Raw genomic sequence first — 23,138 nt, 5'->3', positions numbered from 1 at the left:
AAAAAAAAAAAGAAAAAACACCCTCACAAATCAAGTTTTACCATGTGATCACCCTTATCCACACATTTACATTGTTTAAAACTCTGAAATCCTATTCACAGGGAAAAAAAAAAAAAAAAAAAAAAAAAGAAAAAACACCCCCACAAATCAAGTTTTACCATGCGATCACCCTTATCCACACATTTACATTGTTTAAAACTCTGAAATCCTTGGCCACCGGTCAAATGCATACATTTTGTGGCTAAATACCAAGATCTCCCTACAACATTGCTGTGAGTAGTAATTCATGGGGCTGCTTAACACCCAGATCTTCTCTAGCCAGCAGCCACGTACCTGCCCTCACCCTCCCCTCAGATACCAGTGAGGCAGCTGAAGCAAAGCAGCCCCTGGTTTAGGATTAAACAGCTGGGAAGATGATGCTGGAATATCTGATTTATCCTGAACCGTCCTGCTAAGCCTCCATCGGCACCGTCACCGCTTCCCCCCGCAGCCCAGGCACTGCTCCAGCCTTGCTAAGCCCATCTGAACTCCTGGTCTCTCATTTTAGAGGCATTAACCACGACCTGAACGCCCACCCCTTGTCACGGGGATGCCCAGGTAACGCCTCACACGTCACATCAGAGCATGGGTTACAGAGATCCACTCCTTTCATGAGCTGATGAGGATTTTCCTCCGCTCCGTTTGGGAACAGAAAGGCTTCTGTGCTGCTTTTGCTTTCTGTGGTGCTGCTGCCCAGAAACAGCCCTGCACATCTCGGGGCAAAACGTGACCCGACGATGCTGGGGACAAAAAACACCCACTAAGTTCATGGGAACAAGGGTGTAGCCAAGAGAGGCATTAGCAAACGGGGGGTGTGAAGAAAAAGGGACTCCAACAGCATTTATAATCCTTGATAAAGGACAGAGTCGAGATTTTAGAAAAAGAAGTCTCTGTTAGTACAGGCTGGGAGCAGGAGCAGCCTCCCAGCCACCAGCACTGCCTGGGTTGCAGGGGAACCACAGCCCCCAACACACCTAAAGCTGCAGCATCCCCTTCCCAGCAGCTTTCCTGAGGTGGGCTTGGGACCAGCCCCTCCAGGAAGGATGCAGCACGAGCCTTCATGCTCCCAGCTGGCAGATGGCAAAAAAAAGCTCTGGGTCTCTCCTTCCTTCCCCCTCTGGCACCGAGGGGCAGGTCTGGGCTGTGCTGCCAAGGGCTTTCCTGCGGTGTGCGTCAGCAGGAGCAGCGTCGGTGACGCCACAAGGTCTCCTGTCCAGCGCCCCAGGTCCTTTGGGTGCTCAACCCTCTGTTCTCAAGCCATGGTTTCAGCAAAACACGGCTCCAACCCAATTTTATGGCTGCTTTTATTTGAGGCGTGATCCCGTTTGAAGCAACAAGTCTTCCCTAGCAACCAGGGCAAGCAGCGAGACCAGGAGAGAAGCTGACATTCAAAGGAGCCGGGAAGGCTTTCTTCAAAAGAGATAAGAAAATAGACAATAAGATGTAAGCAAGAAGAGGGCAGGCTGCACTGCTGAGCTGGTTATCTCCAGGCTTGTTGTGTGCACTTGCCTGGACACTGACTGTCTTCCAAGAAAGGGTTGTTTCTGAGAAATGATACTGATTTTAACGCACAAATGATACTGATTTTAACATTCACCTAAGTGTACATCACTACAGGGAATCCAGATATGATCTATCAACCCTGTGTTGCTGGATCCTTTGCTACTGTTAGAAAACAAAACAGTTTTTTCCCTCTGAACAGATTCCTCTGTGCAGCTGGGTAAGAGAAAAACCAAACCCAGCATGACACTGGTAATTACAGACTGTGCTAACGATAGATGTGCCCATCTATTTGCAGTCCGGCCACACGGTCACGCCTGACTGCGGCCAAAGTTTGGATCATGACAGAAATCCCACTTATTTCACTTGTTCCATCCCAAGTACAGGATAGAGACGTTGCCTGCATGGGAAAGTTTTACGCTCTAATCGTTTATTCCACCCACAAGCAGTCCATCCTCCTGGCTTTTTGCTGGTTTCCCCACCTCTGTATCCACATCTTAATGAATTTGATGAACAGGATAATCAACATCTCCTCCCATCAAATTCGGTGGGCTCTCTGCATCCCCAACACCTCTGAAACCCAGACAGACCACAGCAGTCTCGGGACATCCCACGAGACCATGCAGTGACTCTCCCTTCTCTTCCCCAACATGTTTTCTCCCCGTTTTGATTTTCCTCCTGAACTTTCTCGTCAAAGGGCTTTCACTGACCACAGTTTGCAAACAAAACCAGTCTTGTTCTGTATCTGGGTAACACACAATGCCAAGGGTTCATGGAGAAAGGGCAGGGGATGGAAGAAGCCCAAAGGGCACCAGAGGGCTGGAAGCCCTCCAAAGGAGGGACCCTCCTTTGGTAAAACAGAATTAACATCAAATTTCATCTGTCTTCAGTACAGACATAAAACAAACGAGCTTGTTATTTCAAATATATTTCAGACAAACACACTTACTAAAAATAAGGATCTCCTTGTGCTGATTTGCAAACTATATTTTGCTGAAGGCAGCGTATGGAGAGGATGCTCTCCGAGCATCCTTCTGCCCAGGGGAAGAGAAGGTACTGACACACGGCTCTGCACGTGGGGCTTCCCTGGGGGTCAGACCCACAGCAGGGTCCTGGGATCCACAGCTGTGACAAATGGCACTGAAGGGACAAAATCCCCTGTGGCTGCCCTGGGACACATTCCAGCAGCAGGTCGGGGTGACCTCCAGGAGCTGAGCGCTCTCCAGGAGGCTGGTCCCGGACCAGGGATCTGCTCACACCCGGAGATGCTTCCAGCGATGACTAACGGCTGGGCAGAGTCTGCTGCATCCAACAGGTCACTCGGGAAGCAGGGGAGAGATCCAAGAGCCATGTCACCGAGCACTCGCTTTGGGCCTAACTAAAAATAGCCTTAATAAAGCATTACTGGGGCCGCTTTCCTTACTGTAGAAAAAATAAACTATTCAGTTTTTCCTATCAAGGGAAAAGCCACTCCTGTGGACTTCTCTGGGCATGGCCGAGGTGTGTTTGCTCTCGGAGGAGCCACCTAACTGACCCAACAGCACGATCTCCTCCCCGAGAGCAGCCACCCCACACCAAACGGTTCCTCACTGTCACCAGCTCCTGTCTGTTCTTGGCTTGCAGGAACCCCACTTCCTAACCATGAGGACCAGGTGGACACCAGTAGAAAAGCTGGGCACACACCGTGTGCCTCCCGTGGAGGAGGAGTACTCGAGGGTCACATTTCAGCTAACAAACAGACACCAATTGATACTGGTGGCTAAATGAGGTGTAAGTGGGAATTCACCCCATAAATTCACAGACAAACCCTCACACACAAGAATAAAACGCTGCCACTCTGCAGGTGAAAGCTGTTCTCAGCAAAACCTCATTCTAACTCCTGACAAAGTTGTTCTGCTGCCAAACCACCACAGCTGCTCACCAGAACCCTTCCTCACTACAGGACAATTTTAACCTCTTCCAAGGAGAGCTCCATCAGCCTATGGACAGCCAGCAAGGGAACCCTTGTCCTGCCCTGGGTACAGCGCCAGTTTGGGGTAGAAGATCATCCAGTCTCCCCAGAACTGCTCCAAGTGGAAAGCAAAACCCCCGTCCTTCTTGGCTATGGGAAATTCCACCTGCATGAAGGGTTTTCTTGTTTTTCTTGTTTTCTTTCTGTCCTAATACTGAAGCCACATCATCCCTATGGCACAGGCTGAGCTCAGAGGACTCCGCTTTGCCTGGGCAGCTCAGACACCACTGTGGGATGAACCACGAAGAGCAACCAAGGCTTGGCTCCATTTAGGGCAGTGCTCCTTCTCCACTGCCCAGGCTTCCACTCACAAACTATGTGTTTTCCAACAGAAGTATAAACAGTAAATGATAGCTCTTTATAGCAGGAAATGCCTTTTTAATCTGAAGTGGAAAATTGTATAAACTTATTTAAATCAATTACAGATAACATTAGTCATTTGTGAGCCTTATAAGGAGCACTCATTTAGCCTGGATAGTTTGTGGTTTGTATTAGGAACCTTGAGCAACAGAATTACTTCCAATGGAAAGCAAAAAAAAAAAACCACCCTTTGTTTTACTTTGAAATATTCTAAAAAAACATTAATTTGGCAGGCCCTTAAAATGTCTATTCATTGAACATATGTTTAGGAAAATGATAGGTGGATGTTAATGAAGTGGGAGGCTTTGCCCAAAGGAGATTTAGATCCCAGTGCTACTCTTCCTTGAGTTGGATAAATCTCCACTGGGTTGAAGGACCCAACCCAGCTCACTGCCTGGACAAGCCTTGCAAGGTATGAATGGTAACTCGCACAAATAAATGAACTGAACCCATTTTTGTACTAGTGATCTTTAAAAAATAATTTTGTTTTACTCTTTTTTAAAAACAGTTTTCAGAACAGTTACACAGACCATGGGGATGCACCAAGAACTGCCCCCAGGCCAGCCACAAGCTCCTGAAGAAGAGCCAAGCAGAGCTGAGCCAAGAACACATCAAACAGAGGAGGACGTACCTGTTCAGGGAGAGCAGTAGCTGGTCCATGCAGGCTTTGATCTTGTTTTGTGCTTCTAGGTGTGTCATGTTCTCTGTGCTCTCTCCATTAATTGCCAGAATAATATCTCCCGGGCACAGGTCTGCCATGGCTGCTTTGCTGCCAGGGTTAATCTAGGCAGGGAAAAATAAAAGGGTTATTTAACAGTTTTAAAAAGTCTGGTTTCTTAGAATAAGCAGCAGATAAAGGGAACAGTTATTTCTGGAGAAGACATGTGCTTTGCCTACACCAATGGCATCTCCCAGAGGTTGGATGTCAGAGCCAGGGCTCTTGGGTCAGCCCCAGTTCTCCAAGGGCCATCCTGTACAAAGATGCTCTTTTAGATCAAGAGATTTCTGTCACTGTGTGACCAGGTCCTCTCTCCAGATTCGTTTCTTGCTTAAAATAACACAATACCCTCTTTCAAGAGAGATGCTTCAGACTCTTTTGGCTTGCAGGCCCTTAAATCATGCTGTGAGAGTCAGTCCCTAAAGAGCACATGCAATGCTCCTTTTTGGCTAACTACGTAATTAGGAGATGAGCACAGTCACCCTAATTGCTTCCTGCAGAGAGGTTATATTTGACATCAGTTTTTCCTGACCGTCATTCAAACGACCTGCCTCTTTCTAGCCCCGCATGGAATATCATGCGGCTCATTAAGTCTCCACAACTCCTTCCTTCTGGTTTGTAGGAATGCCAGAACCTTATAAAACTCGTAACTTCTTTCCTGAGGAACCAATGGCACGTCCAGGTACCGTTTGTGGTCAGCCATAAGACCAATCGTGCAGCGCATAAAAGAGTTTCTGGAGAAATTACCATTTCATTTACATCAGACCAAATGTGGTTTTAATTTTTGCAATAATATAAAAAGATGCAAGGCATAGGGAGGACAGGTAAATGTGTCTGTTTAAACTCTTAATAGCTACGTGCTTGCCCTCTAATTTCCTCTTCAGTCATTCAGAGCATCTGCTAACGCTCCACTAACCAACCATGTGGTTTCTCAAATGAGAAAATTCAGCGAGTCTGACTTTTGGTTATTCATATCTCATGCCACGTACGATGCCATGATGCTTTGAGTCTGTTATGATTTACAGGGGTACAACCCCCAGCTCAGGTGGTGGGTCTCTGCTCCACCACACCCCGCTCAAAAGATCCAGGTGACAGGATCACTGCTCTGTCCTCCACCTCCCCTCAGACATCGCTTACATCGGTGCATAGGGACAACCAGACATGTATTTTCAGACAGTTTGAGATGAAGTGCTCCATCAGCTCTGTGGTTGCTCATGGGATGAGGTCAAACAGCCAGCGAGAGGCAGATGGCACCCAGCGTAACATGGACCTGCCTCCCCACTCCCTGCATGATCACAGCCACGATGCCACTGAAACATGAACCTGAAGGTGTTTGAGGAGCTCCAAACCACTTTTTTTTTTTTTGCATTTAAGTAGAACTGGCAGCCCGAATTAAGCCTTTTGTTGCGTTGTCAGAATAAATCAGCATTTGCCATTTGCTCTTCAATAGTTTCAGCTGGGCTATTTTGCTCTAAAAAAAACCTGCCTGGGCTCCCTCTCCCTGGTTCCTGGGCTCCCAGTGACTCAGCTCAGAGCAAACAACAGGAGGCATTTCTGAGCACAGCACACATTAACTGTTAAGCTCTGAAACAGGACATTTCAATCCAGAATAGGTCCATTTTTAACCTGGCACACATTTTGTCCTATTGTGTTCTTTGAGCCCGTGTAGGAAGACACGGCATTCACGGAGCATAAGGGTCCTTCTGCAGCCACAGAAGCTGCCAGACCCACCAGAAAGTCAACCAGAAGCTCAACCAAGGAAGCATCTCCACGTTCTCCACTTCCCTCAGTGTCTGCCCCGCAGCCCCAGCTACCAGCAGGCTTTTGGACTAACAGACCTTCAATTTGACCCGGGACAGCTGTATTTTGTTCTTGTCTATTCAATGCTGTCTAGATGTCTGATGGATTTTTTTTCTCCCCACACTGATCTTAACCAGATTGTAGCTCCCCTGGAGAATAAGCTGTTCATAAATGGGGCTCTTAGCTGTTTCCTACTTTTAGATTCTGGTTTATTTCAAATTATTTTGGCAGTATCTTCATATTAGCATTTTCTGCTAGTCATGGAGATGATTGAGGGCTTGAAATGGAGCTGCGCTCCAAGAACTCATTAGTTTGAGATACAGCATCGGTGTCATAGCAGCTTGGGAATCAGTATTGTAACGTCTGTCAGATCCAAAGTTTATGTTTTAGTGAATCATGTTTAAAATACTTCAACCCAAGTTCTCCTAACTCACAGCTGCGCAAAGCCCTTGACACCAAACACGACACAAAAAGCCCAACGATCCTGGATATGGGTTAGGGCTGTGTCTGAGTCCTCCTGCAAGGGTCCTACCTCCTTCAGATCCATGCAGAGAGCCACTGGAAACCCAGGGTCTCTGCAAGGACAGGGATGCAACCCTTGACACCAAACACGACACAAAAAGCCCTACGATCCTGGGTATGGGTCAGGGCTGCGTCTGAATCCTCCTACAAGAGTCCTACCTCCTTCAGATCCGTGCAGAGAGCTTACTGCAAACCCAGGATCTCCGCAAGGACAGGGATGCAGTTTTAAATACAGTAATTTCTGTAACAGAGTCGTGGTGTTGGCAGCTCATGGGGTGTCCCTCCCTGCGAGGCACTCAGCTCCCCGAGAGCTCTGCTTGTGCTCGGGGCGACAGCAACCTCAACAGGCATTAGGAGCAGTCAAGTGTATGGAACCGAGAGCCAAACCCACAGCAAACACCGCCGGCTTAAAGAAATGTAAATATTTTTATTAAAGGTCCCCTAAAGGTTTTCCCTTTTTCAAGTAGACAAGAATCCTGCCTCATTTGGAAGTGCCGAGCTCCCAAAGCCACAACTTTATCCAGCAGTGAAGCAGCGCTGATGTGAACTCCCAGCCACCCGTTAACTCATGCTGCTCCTTGTTGTTGCCCTGCCCTCAGAGATACTGCACTTCAGATACTGGAGAACTGCTCCAAGGTCTCCCCGGAGCCTTCTCTTCTCCAGGCTGAACCCCCCCAACTTTCTCAGCCCCCCCTCCCAGCAGAGGGGCTCCAGCCCTCCCAGCATCTCCAGGGCCTCCTCCTCTGGCCCCGCTCCAACAGCTCCATGTCCTTCTGCTGTTGGTGGCCCCAGAGCTGGAAGCAGAAACTCCAACAGCTCCATGTCCTTCTGCTGTTGGTGGCCCCAAAGCTGGAGGCAGAATCCCCAGAGCAGAGGGGCAGATGCCCCCCCGGCCCTGCTGGGGAAGCAGCCCAGGGTGCGGGAGGGGGATCATGTGGAGCTTCGGGGGCTCATGTGGAGCTTCTCATCCACCACCAGCCTCAAGTCCTCCTCAGGGCTGCTCTCCATCTATCCTCCACCCAGCCTGGATTTGTACTTGGGATTACCCCGAGCCCCTAAGTTCTCCTCAGGGCTGCTCTCCATCCATCCTCCACCCAGCCTAGATTTGTGCTTGGGATTGCTCTGTGCTTGGGATTGCCCTGAGCCACATGCAGGACCTTGCACTTGGCCTTGTTAATGATGAAGCAGATCCCTCACAGTGCTATGCATGGAATACCCACCACCCATCACCTAATCGCTCCTGCATCTTCAGCAGGAAGGAACTGGAAGAGGACAACGCACGTGAAGGACCAGCCAGCCCGCTGGGGATGTCACTGGCACTTGTGTTTTCACAGCTCCTTTTATGCCCATAGAAGCCCAGTTGTGTGTTGTGTGTACTCTGCCCGAGGGGACTGTGCACGCACAGCACGGCCTCTGCTCCGGGAAGGCAGCATAAACACACAGCACTTTTAGTGCTCTCCCCAAATTAAATAAAGTCAATAGAGAAATAATGTTCTGCCTTTAACCCTGCCACAAATACTGAGCAGCTGCTGCTTTGTTTCTTTCAAAAAAAATAAAAATATGCAGATGCATAAGGATATTTATAAACAGAAAATGCTAAAAGAAACAAAAAACATGCAGAGTTAGCAATATTGTAAGAGCAGGGCACGTGGAGGTTTGCAGAGCGTGTGCCCCTGTTAAGCAGCTCCAGGCTCTCGAGAGCACAGAGAGCAGGCTCTCCTCGTGCAGCGCCTGCAGAGTGTTCCTCCTGCAGGAATTCACTCCAGTAGGAAGCCAGAACACATTTTTTTCCCCCCTTTTCTAAAAAGCATATTATTCTCCCTAATCCCTTCAAGACAAGCCTCATTTGTGACACCTTTGTACATCCTCTGCATGGCACTGGGCTTCAAAAAACACTAGAGGTCAAATATCGGCACCCATCTCAGTCTTTTTATATTATTCCAGCAGGAAAAGGAGAATTTTAAGAAATGAGATGCCTTCTTTCATTGTCCTCTGCCTCCTTGGTCACCAGTCACAGTGCTGTGAGCATCACCCCGACTTCAGGGATAAGGAGGGGAAATGCAACCCACATTAGCACTGGACCAACACCCCAGAACTTGGTATCTCCTTTTGCCAAGTCATCAACTATATCTGCACAATTACAAACCCATTTATTTTTAAATAACTTTTCCTGATTATTTTCCCCAGCACTTTTCCCAAGATGACCACCCACCTCCCTCCTCTCCTCCAGGGAGACCAGGACTAACAAGCAGCCCCTTCCCCAGCCGAGCAGACACCCTGATGCTATGGAACAGACTGGAAAAAACCCCGAAGCCAGCAGCGGCTATCTTATCTGGCCCCTGGAGCCTCATTAGGATTTACGGAGTGCTAGCATCTGACACCAGGCCAATAAAATAAAGCGCATTAAGGCAACTGTTGTCCTAAGCCAGTTGGCGTTGGAAGCTGAGCAGTCTCATTTACTAAGCGAGATTACTTGCGCTGAGAGGAGTTTACTCTTGAAACACACATAGTGTTATACTTCATCCCCTGGAGATGGAGCGCAGAAGCGTGCCAGGGCCGTGAGATCTGTCACTGCAGAGCAGATCTCAGAGGGGCAAAGTCTCCCCTGCCCTGCCACACACATCCCCCTGCCCACGCAGGGACAACCCCATGGGGACAGCCCAGCTCAGAGACAGCTTTGCTCAAGCCATCTCTAGAGTTGGGCCAACACCACAACTGGAAACAATCAGCGCTTAAGTGGAAGGCTAATTTGTTATATTAACCCCTTTTTGGACTCTTTTCCCCAGAAGCCTGCCCCTGTAACATCACCCGTGTCAGCACCCAAGGACAACTGAGGTGGGAACGTGGTTCCTCCTCACTGCCTGCACAAGTCTTGGTACAGCCATCAGAGAGAAAAAACTTTGCATTTATTCCCCCAGTAGTTTTTACTCAAATTAACAAAAGGTACCTATTCAGACCAATCACACCTACATAAACAAGGCAGTTTTCTCTCTCCCAGATCATCTTCACTTTTACTCTTAAGGAAAAAATCAACTGTAACAAAACACAACACATCCCATCAATTAATGAAGCCATCTTCCCAAAATTTAATGGGTTAAAAGGTGCAATCCCATACAAGCCGACACAGACCACACCACTCTTCTCTTTAAATCAATGGCAGTTTGTTACAAGCCGAGTCTGGGGAAATTTTCTGTTCTGCAAGTGTGATCAAAAGGGCCTGATTAAAGCCTTCGAGAGGCTGTCAAGATAGTGTGACAAAATTCTCAGCTTTTAAACAAAGCCAGCCTGTTCTATGAGCAGGAAGCATGCTGCGGGGCAGCAGATGATCTTACGGTAGCAATATCTTTGAAAACAGGAAGAACCAAGAGTTAAACGACTAACTAATGAAGATAAATTCCCCAAATCCTTTAAGCATTCTTTCCAGGGATTCTCTTCAGCCTTTCAAAGCATCGTGCCTTGAACCCACATACATTCCTCACCAATTCATTTGCATTTTTCTAATTGCTTATATAGAAGTTGAACGTATCAAGGCATTATTTTGGTTTGCTGCACAGCCCTGCAAACGAAGAGCACTGCTTATGCAACATGAACTCATTTAACTGCTGAAGAAAACAAGATGAAACTTAAAAGCATAAAAGGGAAAGAACCAGAGAACAAATGTTTTATAAAAGGCAAGATGCTTGGAAACCCTTTTGAATCCAAGTACTGATGGGTCCAGAACCAAATTTAGAGTCAGATTTATCGTGTAGAACCTTGTCCTGGCTTAGGCCCCACCGGCGCTAGGGCCTGGCTTGGGCCCTGTCCAGCCTAAACCACGACAATCCTACCCCAGCTCAAAGGCTGAGGTTTCCAAACAAAGAAATGGCTGAGAATCAATGAAATCAGACACAAATTTTAGAGCAACCAACCACATAACCTGAATGCAAAGCTCAAAGAGCTGACCGAGAAAGGCACAGGTCCTTCAGACACTCACAGCTGGCTTATGGCACCATCACATGCTACTTGGCAAACTGGATTCAGCAGCATCAGAGAAGGTGCTTATGATCGTAGTTGGTTCATCTCCATGAGAGGTTTAGTGCTCAGCTCTCCCGTGAAGCCTCTCCTCCTCAGAGATCTCACAGCAGGAGATGGGCTTCCTGAACCCCTGGGGAAAGCCCTGGGTGGTTTTCAGAGGACACACAGGAGCTGCTTGGGGCTCTCCCTTTCAAATCACTCACCTTCTCAGCCAGGAAGATGGGTCAACGCTTTCACAGAATCATAGAATGGTTAGAGTTGGAAGGGACCTTAAAGATCATCGAGTTCCAAACACCCTGCCCTGGGCAGGGACACCTCCACTAGACCAGGTTGCTCAAAGCCCCATCCAGCCTGGCCTTGAACACTTCCATTGTCCTATCAAAACAAAAGCAGCAACAGAGGTATCTCCAAAGAGAGGAAAATCCTCCAACACAAAAGGTTTGGATTTAGCTGGTGAGCAAACCTGGAGCTTCATTCTTGTGGAACAGGCAGGTGTTAATCTCACACAGATCACAGGGATTTGTGCCTTTGCAACGTGGCTGCTCTCTCCCAGTTTAATTGCCAACGCTAGATATTTTGCGGGGTTTAGTCTTTTGTACCAGAAGCTTTACAGGTGCTAAAAGGCTTCTGGGAAGCGTCTGGTGGCTCATGGTGAGTGGTGGCACTCAGACTGGGCGTACTGGGAACCTCCCAGATGAGCTTCTGCTCCCGGTGCCAGCTATTGAACAGTCCTGGATTTAACCGCTCATGACAGTTTCTCTTCTCACTGTGCATTGCCCATATCTGATAATTAAGAGTAATTGCTTTAAATAACCTTCTTTAACCTGGTATATTTTGCTTTCTTTACAGCTTGTGCTGTGAAGTGCTATTCGCATGTAACCTGCTACCAGTCCACACAACATGTAGAACTACTTGAGGTTTAATGGGTGTGAATTTGAGTTGCTGTGCTTTGGCAAGAAAGACTGAGCGTGGCATGGGCTTTGAGGCATCTTTACAATGTTTGGAAAATTCATTGGCTGAAATATTCTTGCACAGCAAATTTTTTTTTAAAAAATAGAGCTCTGTTCTCTCTGGGGTTTATTTTAGGTCCGTAAAAGCTACTTGAATGCCACGCTGCAGTTCAACATTTTTGCAATTGCACTGAGTCACCCAATGAATCCTGGCTTTACTCGACTCATGTTAAGTCCTGAAGTAGAAACCAAACACAACCTTATCTCCCAGGGCTTGGGGCAAGCGTGGTGTCAATGGCTGTGGAGGAACCACCGCGTGAGCCAAGCTCTGGCCAGATACGCCATGGTTTGCTTGGGCCGTGCCGACAACAAATCAAGCAGAGAATTTTCTGTGAACATGTTTGTTTTAGATTTTTTTATCAACGCTACCAGATCTTGAGAGATCTACTGTTTTCTTTCACACTCTAGCACCTGTGGTCACAGATGACTTAAAAAACAGAAACGTTTTCACTAAGTGTTTGGGTACCTAAGAACCCTGAGTCAATGCATTTTAAGAGCTCAGAAATCAAACAACAAATACAGTTAGAAATACTGTTTTTGAGAGGACTTTTGCCTTCTAGGATTTGCCATGTGACTCCTGCAGACTTCTGACACGTATTTTCCCCCAAGCTACAAAAAAAATATAAATAATTGAATTGCAATAGCCTGCACTAATTCCACACAATCCATAATGGTGTATTTGTATTAAAATTAAAGGACTGATCTACCCCAATGGCAGGACCAGGATTATCACCATCTATTGTGCTATACCGCAACAAAAAGTTTAAGAAAAAAAAAAGAATAATTCCACATATATCCCTTGTATGGTTCCTACCCTACAGGGCCATGTTAGTAATGGCTGAGAATCAATGAAATCAGACACAAATTTTAGAGCAACCAACCACATAACCTGAATGCAAAGCTCAAAGAGCTGACCGAGAAAGGCACAGGTCCTTCAGACACTCACAGCTGGCTTATGGCACCATCACATGCTACTTGGCAAACTGGATTCAGCAGCATCAGAGAAGGTGCTTATGATCGTAGTTGGTTCATCTCCATGAGAGGTTTAGTGCTCAGCTCTCCCGTGAAGCCTCTCCTCCTCAGAGATCTCACAGCAGGAGATGGGCTTCCTGAACCCCTGGGGAAAGCCCTGGGTGGTTTTCAGAGGACACACAGGAGCTGCTTGGGGCTCTCCCTTTCAAATCACTCACCTTCTCAGCCAGGAAGATGGGTCAACGCTTTCACAGAATCATAGAATGGTTAGAGTTGGAAGGGACCTTAAAGATCATCGAGTTCCAAACACCCTGCCCTGGGCAGGGACACCTCCACTAGACCAGGTTGCTCAAAGCCCCATCCAGCCTGGCCTTGAACACTTCCATTGTCCTATCAAAACAAAAGCAGCAACAGAGGTATCTCCAAAGAGAGGAAAATCCTCCAACACAAAAGGTTTGGATTTAGCTGGTGAGCAAACCTGGAGCTTCATTCTTGTGGAACAGGCAGGTGTTAATCTCACACAGATCACAGGGATTTGTGCCTTTGCAACGTGGCTGCTCTCTCCCAGTTTAATTGCCAACGCTAGATATTTTGCGGGGTTTAGTCTTTTGTACCAGAAGCTTTACAGGTGCTAAAAGGCTTCTGGGAAGCGTCTGGTGGCTCATGGTGAGTGGTGGCACTCAGACTGGGCGTACTGGGAACCTCCCAGATGAGCTTCTGCTCCCGGTGCCAGCTATTGAACAGTCCTGGATTTAACCGCTCATGACAGTTTCTCTTCTCACTGTGCATTGCCCATATCTGATAATTAAGAGTAATTGCTTTAAATAACCTTCTTTAACCTGGTATATTTTGCTTTCTTTACAGCTTGTGCTGTGAAGTGCTATTCGCATGTAACCTGCTACCAGTCCACACAACATGTAGAACTACTTGAGGTTTAATGGGTGTGAATTTGAGTTGCTGTGCTTTGGCAAGAAAGACTGAGCGTGGCATGGGCTTTGAGGCATCTTTACAATGTTTGGAAAATTCATTGGCTGAAATATTCTTGCACAGCAAATTTTTTTTTAAAAAATAGAGCTCTGTTCTCTCTGGGGTTTATTTTAGGTCCGTAAAAGCTACTTGAATGCCACGCTGCAGTTCAACATTTTTGCAATTGCACTGAGTCACCCAATGAATCCTGGCTTTACTCGACTCATGTTAAGTCCTGAAGTAGAAACCAAACACAACCTTATCTCCCAGGGCTTGGGGCAAGCGTGGTGTCAATGGCTGTGGAGGAACCACCGCGTGAGCCAAGCTCTGGCCAGATACGCCGTGGTTTGCTTGGGCCGTGCCGACAACAAATCAAGCAGAGAATTTTCTGTGAACATGTTTGTTTTAGATTTTTTTATCAACGCTACCAGATCTTGAGAGATCTACTGTTTTCTTTCACACTCTAGCACCTGTGGTCACAGATGACTTAAAAAACAGAAACGTTTTCACTAAGTGTTTGGGTACCTAAGAACCCTGAGTCAATGCATTTTAAGAGCTCAGAAATCAAACAACAAATACAGTTAGAAATACTGTTTTTGAGAGGACTTTTGCCTTCTAGGATTTGCCATGTGACTCCTGCAGACTTCTGACACGTATTTTCCCCCAAGCTACAAAAAAAATATAAATAATTGAATTGCAATAGCCTGCACTAATTCCACACAATCCATAATGGTGTATTTGTATTAAAATTAAAGGACTGGTCTACCCCAACGGCAGGACGAGGATTATCACCATCTATTGTGCTATACCACAACAAAAAGTTTAAGAAAAAAAAAGAATAATTCCACATATATCCCTTGTATGGTTCCTACCCTACAGGGCCATGTTAGTCAGACTGCCACCTAATTTTATTCTCTTTTTATCGCTGTATCAGGTAAGATACAACCACACATGTTTCCAAGGTAACTCTGAATACCTGTCCCAACAGGCAATCTTTCGATCTTCAAGAAGTTAGAAAATTGACATCATCTAAAAAATAAAAAAAAAAAAAAGAGAGAAAAAAGAAAAATCCTAAATTACAAACCCCCAACTTTAAATCCCCTAGTCTCACAGAGCCTGTTCTGCTTTGTTCAGCCTGGCAGAGGCCCCCAGTGTTTTCAAGGGTGTGCTGGGTTTATTTTGCTAAACTTGCCCCAAGGTCAGACCTTGCATGAATGGACCTACATGAATCATCCTTTCCGCCTGCCTTCCCACTCCGGATTATCAGCGTGCTTGATTACGGTAATTAGCGTGAGGCTTTCATTCCAGCATATTCTACCATTACTGTCTCCTGAACCAGCACAAGCCTTTCTTCTTCTCTTTCAGTTATTAAATAAAGCCTCGGTGATAGAATAACTTCAGCAGCAAATCTATTACATACATACTTTCTTTAGCTCTTGTCTGTAGTTCTGATTAACTGCTAAAAACCAGCACAGCTTCAGGTGTAACCACCCAGATCTCTCATCCCAGACCTTACAAGCAGCAATTAGTGGAAGAATGACGAGAACCAAAAAAGAATGACAGGCAAAGCTACCTCCTTCCACTTAAAAAAAATCATCCCACTTGAACTATTATGTTGTAACAAACATTAATATGCAACCAAATGAGAAAGAGCTGGCATCATCGAGTTCCGCACCGGCAATAAAGACACCAGCAGAAATGAGCCAGGGTACTGGTTTCAGGATTCATCAACATAGACCAACCACTTGGGAGCTCTAAGCAGAAAGTGCATCATTTCCATCTAATAAACAATCAAAATACACACAAGTTATGCATAAAACCAGAAAAAAATCCCTATGGAAAGCAAAGATAGATGCCCCTTTGGTGGCATCTCTGGTGCTTTCCTTCTCCACCAACACAGGTGGAGTTCCTGGGGCAGCTACACCCAGACCCCCATGCTGCCCAACCAAGCTCAGAGGAGCCCCCCATGCTCTGCTGTCCCCCCACACCAGAAGAAGCCTCACAGGCCACCCCAGACTGGGTTTAGTAGTAGAAATCTGCATGGAACTGGAGTAAGCTGTACTGGTGCAAATCACAGCTCAGAGCAGCTTTGTCTGGCTCTGCTAGAGGCTGGCAGTGATACAGCCGTTCTGGTGGTGAGCAAGCAAAGCCTGAAATCACAGGAAATCCACAATGCAGTTGAAGTCCTTGCCTGAGACACTGCAAATGGCAAGCATTTTGCAAAGGCTGGGCCAGTAGACAGAGAAGACAGCTATGCAGCAGTAATGTGTGATGTGGTTTTCCTTGATTTATTTTTCATATAGATTTTTCACAGGACAGAAAAAGAACCTTCAAATTAACACATTTTCGTAAGGTGTGTTTGTTTTAAGAGAACCTTTCTTGAGAGAAATCCCCACCCTCCCTCCTTAAAAAAAAATATCGCTTGAGAAGAAAGGGAAACATCTCTGTGTGTCTCAGAGTAAACATTCCCTGCTGGGCTCCTGGCAGGCACTGAGCCCACCCGTTCAGAAAGAAATCAGATCCTGAAGCAAACTAGGTAAAGGAAAAAAAAAAAAAAAAAAAAAAGCAGCTGTCAGCTACCAGAAACTCAATGAAGTCTTAAAAGCTCATCCTATCAAGTCATCAAGGCCAACTCTAAGCAGATGTTTTGGGTCACTCCCCTACAAATATCACTAGGAAGAGGAACCGTCAATTACATGATGTACTACACCCGGCGTTAGCTTGCTGTCACCCTGGGTATAAAAAGAGCTGGTTTTCTTCCCCAGTGCACAGCCTTGGGCTACCATTCCTGTCCCAGCACTGGGATGTCCCCCTGCTCCTCACAACACATCAGCATCACCCCTCTGTGCCCCCCAAGCCAGCCCAGCAAACATCCAGACTCACCTGGGTCCCCCAGAAAATGCAAGAAGAAACAAGGAGGGGGAAAGCCCTGAGAAAGATGCCCCAAGCACAGCCTTCTGGATTTACATTTCACTTTCATACTGAAGAGCTGAGTACCCCAACTCCAGCCCCAGCCTCTCTAGGGCAGCGCTCAGCTGTTCCCAGGCACTTGGGCAATCAGGTCTTTGCCACTTGTCACTTCAGATGGATCAAACCCCAGAGGGAAGTGACCTGCTTTCAAGAAGAATAGATCACTCCTTGATTTCATGAGCATATCTGAAACAGCTGCAAGGGATTGGGCTCAACAGCATCAGCTGCACCGGGACCAATGCCGTGACCTCACAGGGGGCTCAAGGCTAAAGCAAGTCCTGGTGAGACAAGTCCTGTGTGATGGTTTATCTTCCTTACTGCCAAATCCATATTGTTTTCCAAGTTTATCCCTTGACAACACTGTCACAAGCCACTTTTGGGGACTACCTTCAGCTTTCCTTCCAGCCCCATCAAGTGCCTTCTGCTCAGCTCTGCTCCGATCGTACCCATGCTTCATTATTTCCCCTCTAGCAGTGACACTTGGGCTTCAGGTCCCACTAAGGAACCCATTAAGGAACTCTGCCCTCACTTAACCCAGAGCAACGACCCTCTGAGAGGCTCTGGAGAAGAAGCTGCACCTTCCTAGGGTGCCCCCAGCAGAGAACAAGGCATCGCTTGCTCTTTGTGGCTCCTGGGGCAACAGCACATCTCCGTGCTCTTACAGTGAGGGAGCAGTCTGGGGAGGGATTGTTTCCTGTAGCAGGGCAGCAAAGAGTAGAGAAAAACAACCTATTAACGATGAAATAGTTATTTTTTCAACGCCTACACAGATAAATTTGTGTTTTCTAAGGAGGCAGCCAGCCTCTGACACCCAGACCTGAATGTGGGTGGCTTTTGGAGGCTGTAAATCCCAGACTACAACCTTTGAGTTCCCAGAGTAACCATTCCAGGCAGGATGGCCCAAACACCTCGTGGCACCTTCTGTGTCCCCCATCAGGCACAGAAACCCACATCCTCATGGAGCCCATCCCACCCAGAGCACACCAGCATCTCGGGCTCACAGCTGGGATGCGGGAGTCCCCAAGTCTGGTTCCACCCCCCAGCAGAATTCCTGCTTTTCAAAATATGTTTGTAATTTAATGGCATTTTAACATAAAACAAATAAAATTAAATTAAAAAAAAAAAAAAAGCAAAAACAAATAAAATTAAATTAAAAAAAAAAAGCGCTTTGAAGGAAGCATAAGTCAGGCAAAAGCCTCAACAATTAGGCTGCAGCAAGAGGCTCCCTCCCTCCTGCAGAGACCCAGCCCAGGCGAGGGGGGAGCCCCCAGGCCCCTTTGCCTGGATTTCAAGCTGGAAAGAACAGATTTACTGGTTAGACAATTAAATTAATAGTCTAACTAGATAATTACAGAATAAAAGTGACTATGGCACCACACCAGCCACGCTCAGTCCCCCACAAAGAGGCAGGATGGCACGGACCCACCACTGAGCAAAGCCCCGACTCCCCAGGGACCCCCCAGCAGCCCCTTCCTGCGTCCCACGGCCAGGAGCTGCAGCAGAGGCCAATTCTCCCCCAGTTTTAACCTTTTCAGGCACTATTTGCAAAGCCAGCGAGGTCTTTTCTTGTGTTAAGAGTCCAGAGCCCAAGCAGAGCACCCTGCACCCATATTTAGGGTCCCAGCGAGCTGTTGATTGCCCTCCAGGAGCAGCCCTGGGAGCATCACCCCTCGCTCAGCGAGAGCAGCATTTACAAAGGATGTGATTTAAAAGGCTGCCACGCTGAGGAACACGAAATAACACCCCACGACTGCTGCTTGTGTCACAGCTCCTTGTGATCCACAGCAGGACTGGCCTGATGAGAAGGCTCCTCACACCTCCCAGGTTTGCCGAATCAAAGGAGGAGGAATTTGGCAAGCCACCTGCCTAGGCAAACGCAGACTTTGTTTTTTCTTGTTTAATGTTAAACCAAAACGCTTCTTTCAAAGTAACAGGAAAACACACTCCCTCCCGCTAAATTACAATGTTCCTTTTCACAACCGGAACATTTTTACAGTTGGCGAGAGGCGATTTTATGTTTTGTTGTGATACATCCCACATCACCGGGGGAGGAAAAGGACTTCCCCATGCCCACGAGACGCAGGCTGAGCCCCGAAAATCGAGTGCCTCCCCTCACAGCACAGACACCCTGACTCTGTGTGCACCCCGGCACGGCCAGCCCCCCCGGCTGCTGCTCCCTCCACTGTCCCAGCCCTTCCCGGGCTGGGATTCCCCTCCTCTCCATCCATCTCCTCCTGCTGCTCCTCCAAAACAGCCCTGGCTGGAACACTTGGTGAGGGACAGTCCAAACTGAAAACACAGACACAAAGCTGTATAACAGGCGCATTTGAACTCAAACACAAACCAAGTCTCCTCAAAACACCCTCTCTTCCATAATTATTTCTTTAAAACTCAGTGTTTTCCCTTTTCTATCACAGCTTTGGCAGATGAATGGAAAGACGGCCAACAGCTTGTGCGCGTTACGACAATATTTTTAAGTTATAGTTCCTTTCAAAGCCTTTCAATAGTCGCAGTGTTTGCTCAGGCGCCCCAGCAGCTGCCCAGGAGAGCCTGGAAATCACACACAGCCCCAGCGAGGCCGGGCAGCTCCGGGTGTCCGGCCCCTTCCCAGGACAGCCCAGCGGCCATGGAAACACCGGTGCCCGCAGGAACGTGCCCAGCTGGGGCACAGCACCTCATCCATCAGCCCACCTCCCTGAATTTTCACTGAATTTTTAAAGTTGGAAGGGACCATAGAGATCATCTAGTCCAACTCCCCCGCTGAACCTCGCCACGCTCCTTCCTTGCACGGGGGATAGTTAGTTTTCACATCTATCTTACACACAAAGCCCATTTCAAGCTTTCCGCGGTGTCTTCACAAAGAAATTTCCAGAATACATCTTGGTGAGGCTAAACACAAGTGTGAGTGCACTTCCACAGTAATTACTACCAGCCCACAGGGACCCCAGAACACAGCAGCCTGCGCGGGGAAAACTTCTTGCTGACTTTACTCCTGCCTTCCTAAAAAAAAAAAAGAATAAAAAAAGAAAAAACCCACCCCAAGAGCCTGTGAACTCGGTCCAGGGCACGAGTCCAAGCCCTCTGTAGTGCTGAGCACTAGAAACTTTGAAAGCGGATCTTTATGAATTACCATGCGAAATAAAATATAGAATACAGCGCGGAGAAGGCTATCTGCTCTGCGAACTCGGTCCAGGGCACGAGTCCAAGCCCTCTGTAGTGCTGAGCACTAGAAACTTTGAAAGCGGATCTTTATGAATTACCATGCAAAATAAAATATAGAATACAGCACGGAGAAGGCTATCTGCTCTGCTGAGACTGTCAGAGGGGGGGGAAAAAAAAACCTTACTTGCGTGTATTTATGTGTATATGTAATAAGAGATAATTAAAAAGACCCCAAAGGCTGCTCCCCGCCCGTCCCGGGTACCAGCCGACCCACCCCGCTCCCGTCCCCGCTCCGGTCCCCCCCGCACCAAGGCTCACCCTGGAGATGGTCAGAGGGGCGCTGAAGTCTTTCCCGCCCACCAGGCGAAACCCCCACGGCGAAGGGCCACGCAGGACCACCGAGCGGGACATAGCGAGGCCGGTGGGGAAGCTCCCTGCCCGCTGCAGCTCCGGCTCCCACTCCGTTCGCCGAGGGTTTCGTTAAAGCGCTGGAGGACTTGCACAAGCAGAACCAGCTGGGCGGCGGCGGAGCGGCGGGGGGGGGCGGGGGGGGGGGATCGCCCCGTCCCGGTCGTCTCTGGGGGGGAGCTTTATCAAGGATTTACCCCCAGACGTTTTTCCCGGTGGGTTTCGGAGCACCGCGAAACCACCGATTCGCAGTCGGAAAAATATGCGTTTGGTGCGCCTTCATCCTCCGGAGTGGAGGGAAAATGATGTAATAGGTCAGTAAATGTGTGGCTGCAACTATTTTGTTCATCACGAGTGGTATGTCGAAGGAGGAAAGAGAAGATTTTTTGAGAAAATAGGCAGGTTGGGTTTAAGGCAGTTTGGGAATCCTTCATGCTTGTCCCTTGGACAAAAGAGAAGCTTCCAACAAAATAGGTTGGGTTTAAAACAGTTTGGGAATCCTTCATGCTTGTCCCTTGGCCAAAAGAGAAGCTTCCAACAAAATAGGTTGGGTTTAAAACAGTTTGAGAATCCTTCAGGGTTGTCCCCCAGCCAAAATAGAAGCTTCCAACAAAATAGGTGTGTGTTTAAAGCCTTTTGGGAATCCTTCATGGTTATTTCTTGGCCCAAAGTGAAATTTCCAAGAAAATAGTCTGCTTGGGTTTAAAGCAGTTTGGGGATTCTGCATGGTTATCCCTTGGCCAAAAGAGAAGCTTCCAAGAAAATGGTCAGGTTGGGTTTAAAACAGTTTGGGAATCCTTCATGGTTATCATCTGGGCAAAAGAGAACTGCCAAAAAAATAGCAAAACAGTTTGGGAATCCTTCATGGTTATCACCTGGCCAAAAGAGAAACTGCCAAAAAAATAGTCAGATTAGTTTTAAAACAGCCTTGAGTAAAGGACACTGAGGCACGACCTCACCACCGTGTTCCAGTATTTAAAGAGAAGATGAAGACTCCCATTTTAGAAGGGGTCACATGGCAAGGACGAGGGGTAATGGGTGCAAGTCCCATTTTAGAAGGGGTCACATGGCAAGGATGAGGGGTAATGGGTGCAAGTTCCGACTGGACACAAGAGGAAAATTTTTCATGGTGAGAACAATCAGCCATTGGAATAATCTCCCCAGGGATGTGGTGGATTCCCCATCACTGGACAATTTTAAGATTCAGCTGGACAGGGTGCCAGGCCATCTTGTCCAGACCGTGCTTTTACCAAGCGAGATTGGCCATCTTGTCCAGACCGTGCTTTTGCCAAGGGAGATTGGACCAGAGGTTCCAGACCGTGCTTTTACCAAGCGAGATTGGACCAGAGGATCCTTGAGGTCCCTTCCAAGCTGGTATTCCATGATGCTCCCTTGAGGTCCCTTCCAACCTGGTATTCCATCATGCTGTGATTCAGTTTGGGAATGACTTGGCCAACGCATCACTGTGTGTTTGCAGAGGTCTCAGGGGCAGCACCAGGCACCGCAGAGCATCCCTGCTTCCTGCAAATTGGTGATGGTTGGAGCACCCAGATGATGTCCATGCTGCAGAGGGTGTTTAATGTGATGGCTTTCAGGCACGTGGCAGTAGCTGGGAGGTGGGATGGGTGGGCAGCAGAGCTGCTCAGCGCCTCCCCCAAAAGCTGAGAGCAAACCTCAAATCGCCTGCAAATCTCCCTCTCTCTCTTCCTGGAAGGGCTGGGCTGGAATATCCCACTTCAACAAAAGGACCTAACAAAGGATTCATTGTTTGAAAGGTCCAGTTTCACCAAGTGCCTTCATGTTTTTCTGTGAGTTTGATGTATGTGCTATTTGCTGTGTGTGCTTTTTCACACGCGCCCGCTCGTGACGCTGAGACCTTCAAACACCCTCCCACAGCCTTGTGCTTTAGGAACATCAACACAGCGAGCGCGGCGTGTCACGGACCCAAAACACCTCTGTTTGGCTTTGCTGGAGAGGTGCCTGCAGAGCAGCAGCGCGGCCGGTACCAGCAGAGCTTTCACCCAAACTCTTTGTTCCACAAAAGAGCCTCCACGGAGGGCGGCTCTAAAAGCTGACTTTTGTCTGTGCGACGGGGGATGAATCATACCTCCTCATTCCTGCATGATATCACCCGGCCTGCAGAAGCCTGGGAGGAGGCTGGCCTGAGGTTTCCTCGGTTGCGTTCGAAAATCCACCCAGCCGAACGCCAAAACTCTGCCCTGCTGGAGGGGTAGTTTATGTCCCCCCTTCCCTGCGCTGGCTGCTCCTGAGGAGGAGCCGTTTCCTGAAGGAACTGAGTGAAATACGTGCACAAATGCGCTGTGGCGGCACCGGCACCTCCTCCCTCTCAGGAGGGAAAATTAAAAAATCCCCTCCGTAAAAGAAACTAAGTTTGCTGGAAAGGAGCGGCAATAAGAGCCGAGAAAAGGGAAAGAGCAGAGGGAAAAAAGAAAAAAGGAGACTGCAGATCTGAGGAGTCAAACATTTTCTGCAGGCATTCATCAGGGCTTCGTTACCAGGGTGGTTTCTAAATTGCACTGGGGCTGTGAGAGACAGGCTCTGCCGCCCAGCAAACCGCCGGGGGGTTCAAAGTCATTCCCTGGCATAGGAAATAGCTGATCGAAACACAGAAATCCCCCACTCTTAAAGTATTCATTTCGAAAGCTGCTGGGAAAGCTGCTGCCTC

At 47.8% G+C, this 23,138-nt stretch overlaps 1 protein-coding gene across 1 annotated transcript in view; it reads right to left on the bottom strand.

Moving 5' to 3' along the window:
- The window catches only part of PDLIM4 (PDZ and LIM domain 4), a 48,462-nt gene extending 27,961 nt beyond the window's left edge, over positions 1-20,501 (bottom strand). The window contains exons 1-2 of the mRNA XM_014947689.1: positions 20,363-20,501; positions 4,542-4,693 (exon numbers count right to left, since the gene is read on the bottom strand). Coding sequence (XP_014803175.1) covers positions 4,542-4,693; positions 20,363-20,455 — 245 coding nt within the window. The 5' untranslated portion in view covers positions 20,456-20,501. The remainder of the gene's footprint in view (positions 1-4,541; positions 4,694-20,362) is intronic.
- Positions 20,502-23,138: the final 2,637 nt, after the last annotated feature.

Source organism: Calidris pugnax, unplaced genomic scaffold (genome assembly GCF_001431845.1).
Source record: "Calidris pugnax isolate Ruff unplaced genomic scaffold, ASM143184v1 scaffold27, whole genome shotgun sequence".
Taxonomy (NCBI): domain Eukaryota; kingdom Metazoa; phylum Chordata; class Aves; order Charadriiformes; family Scolopacidae; genus Calidris; species Calidris pugnax.
Note: the sequence above shows the minus strand (reverse complement) of the source record. Positions and strands in the feature narration are given on the sequence as shown.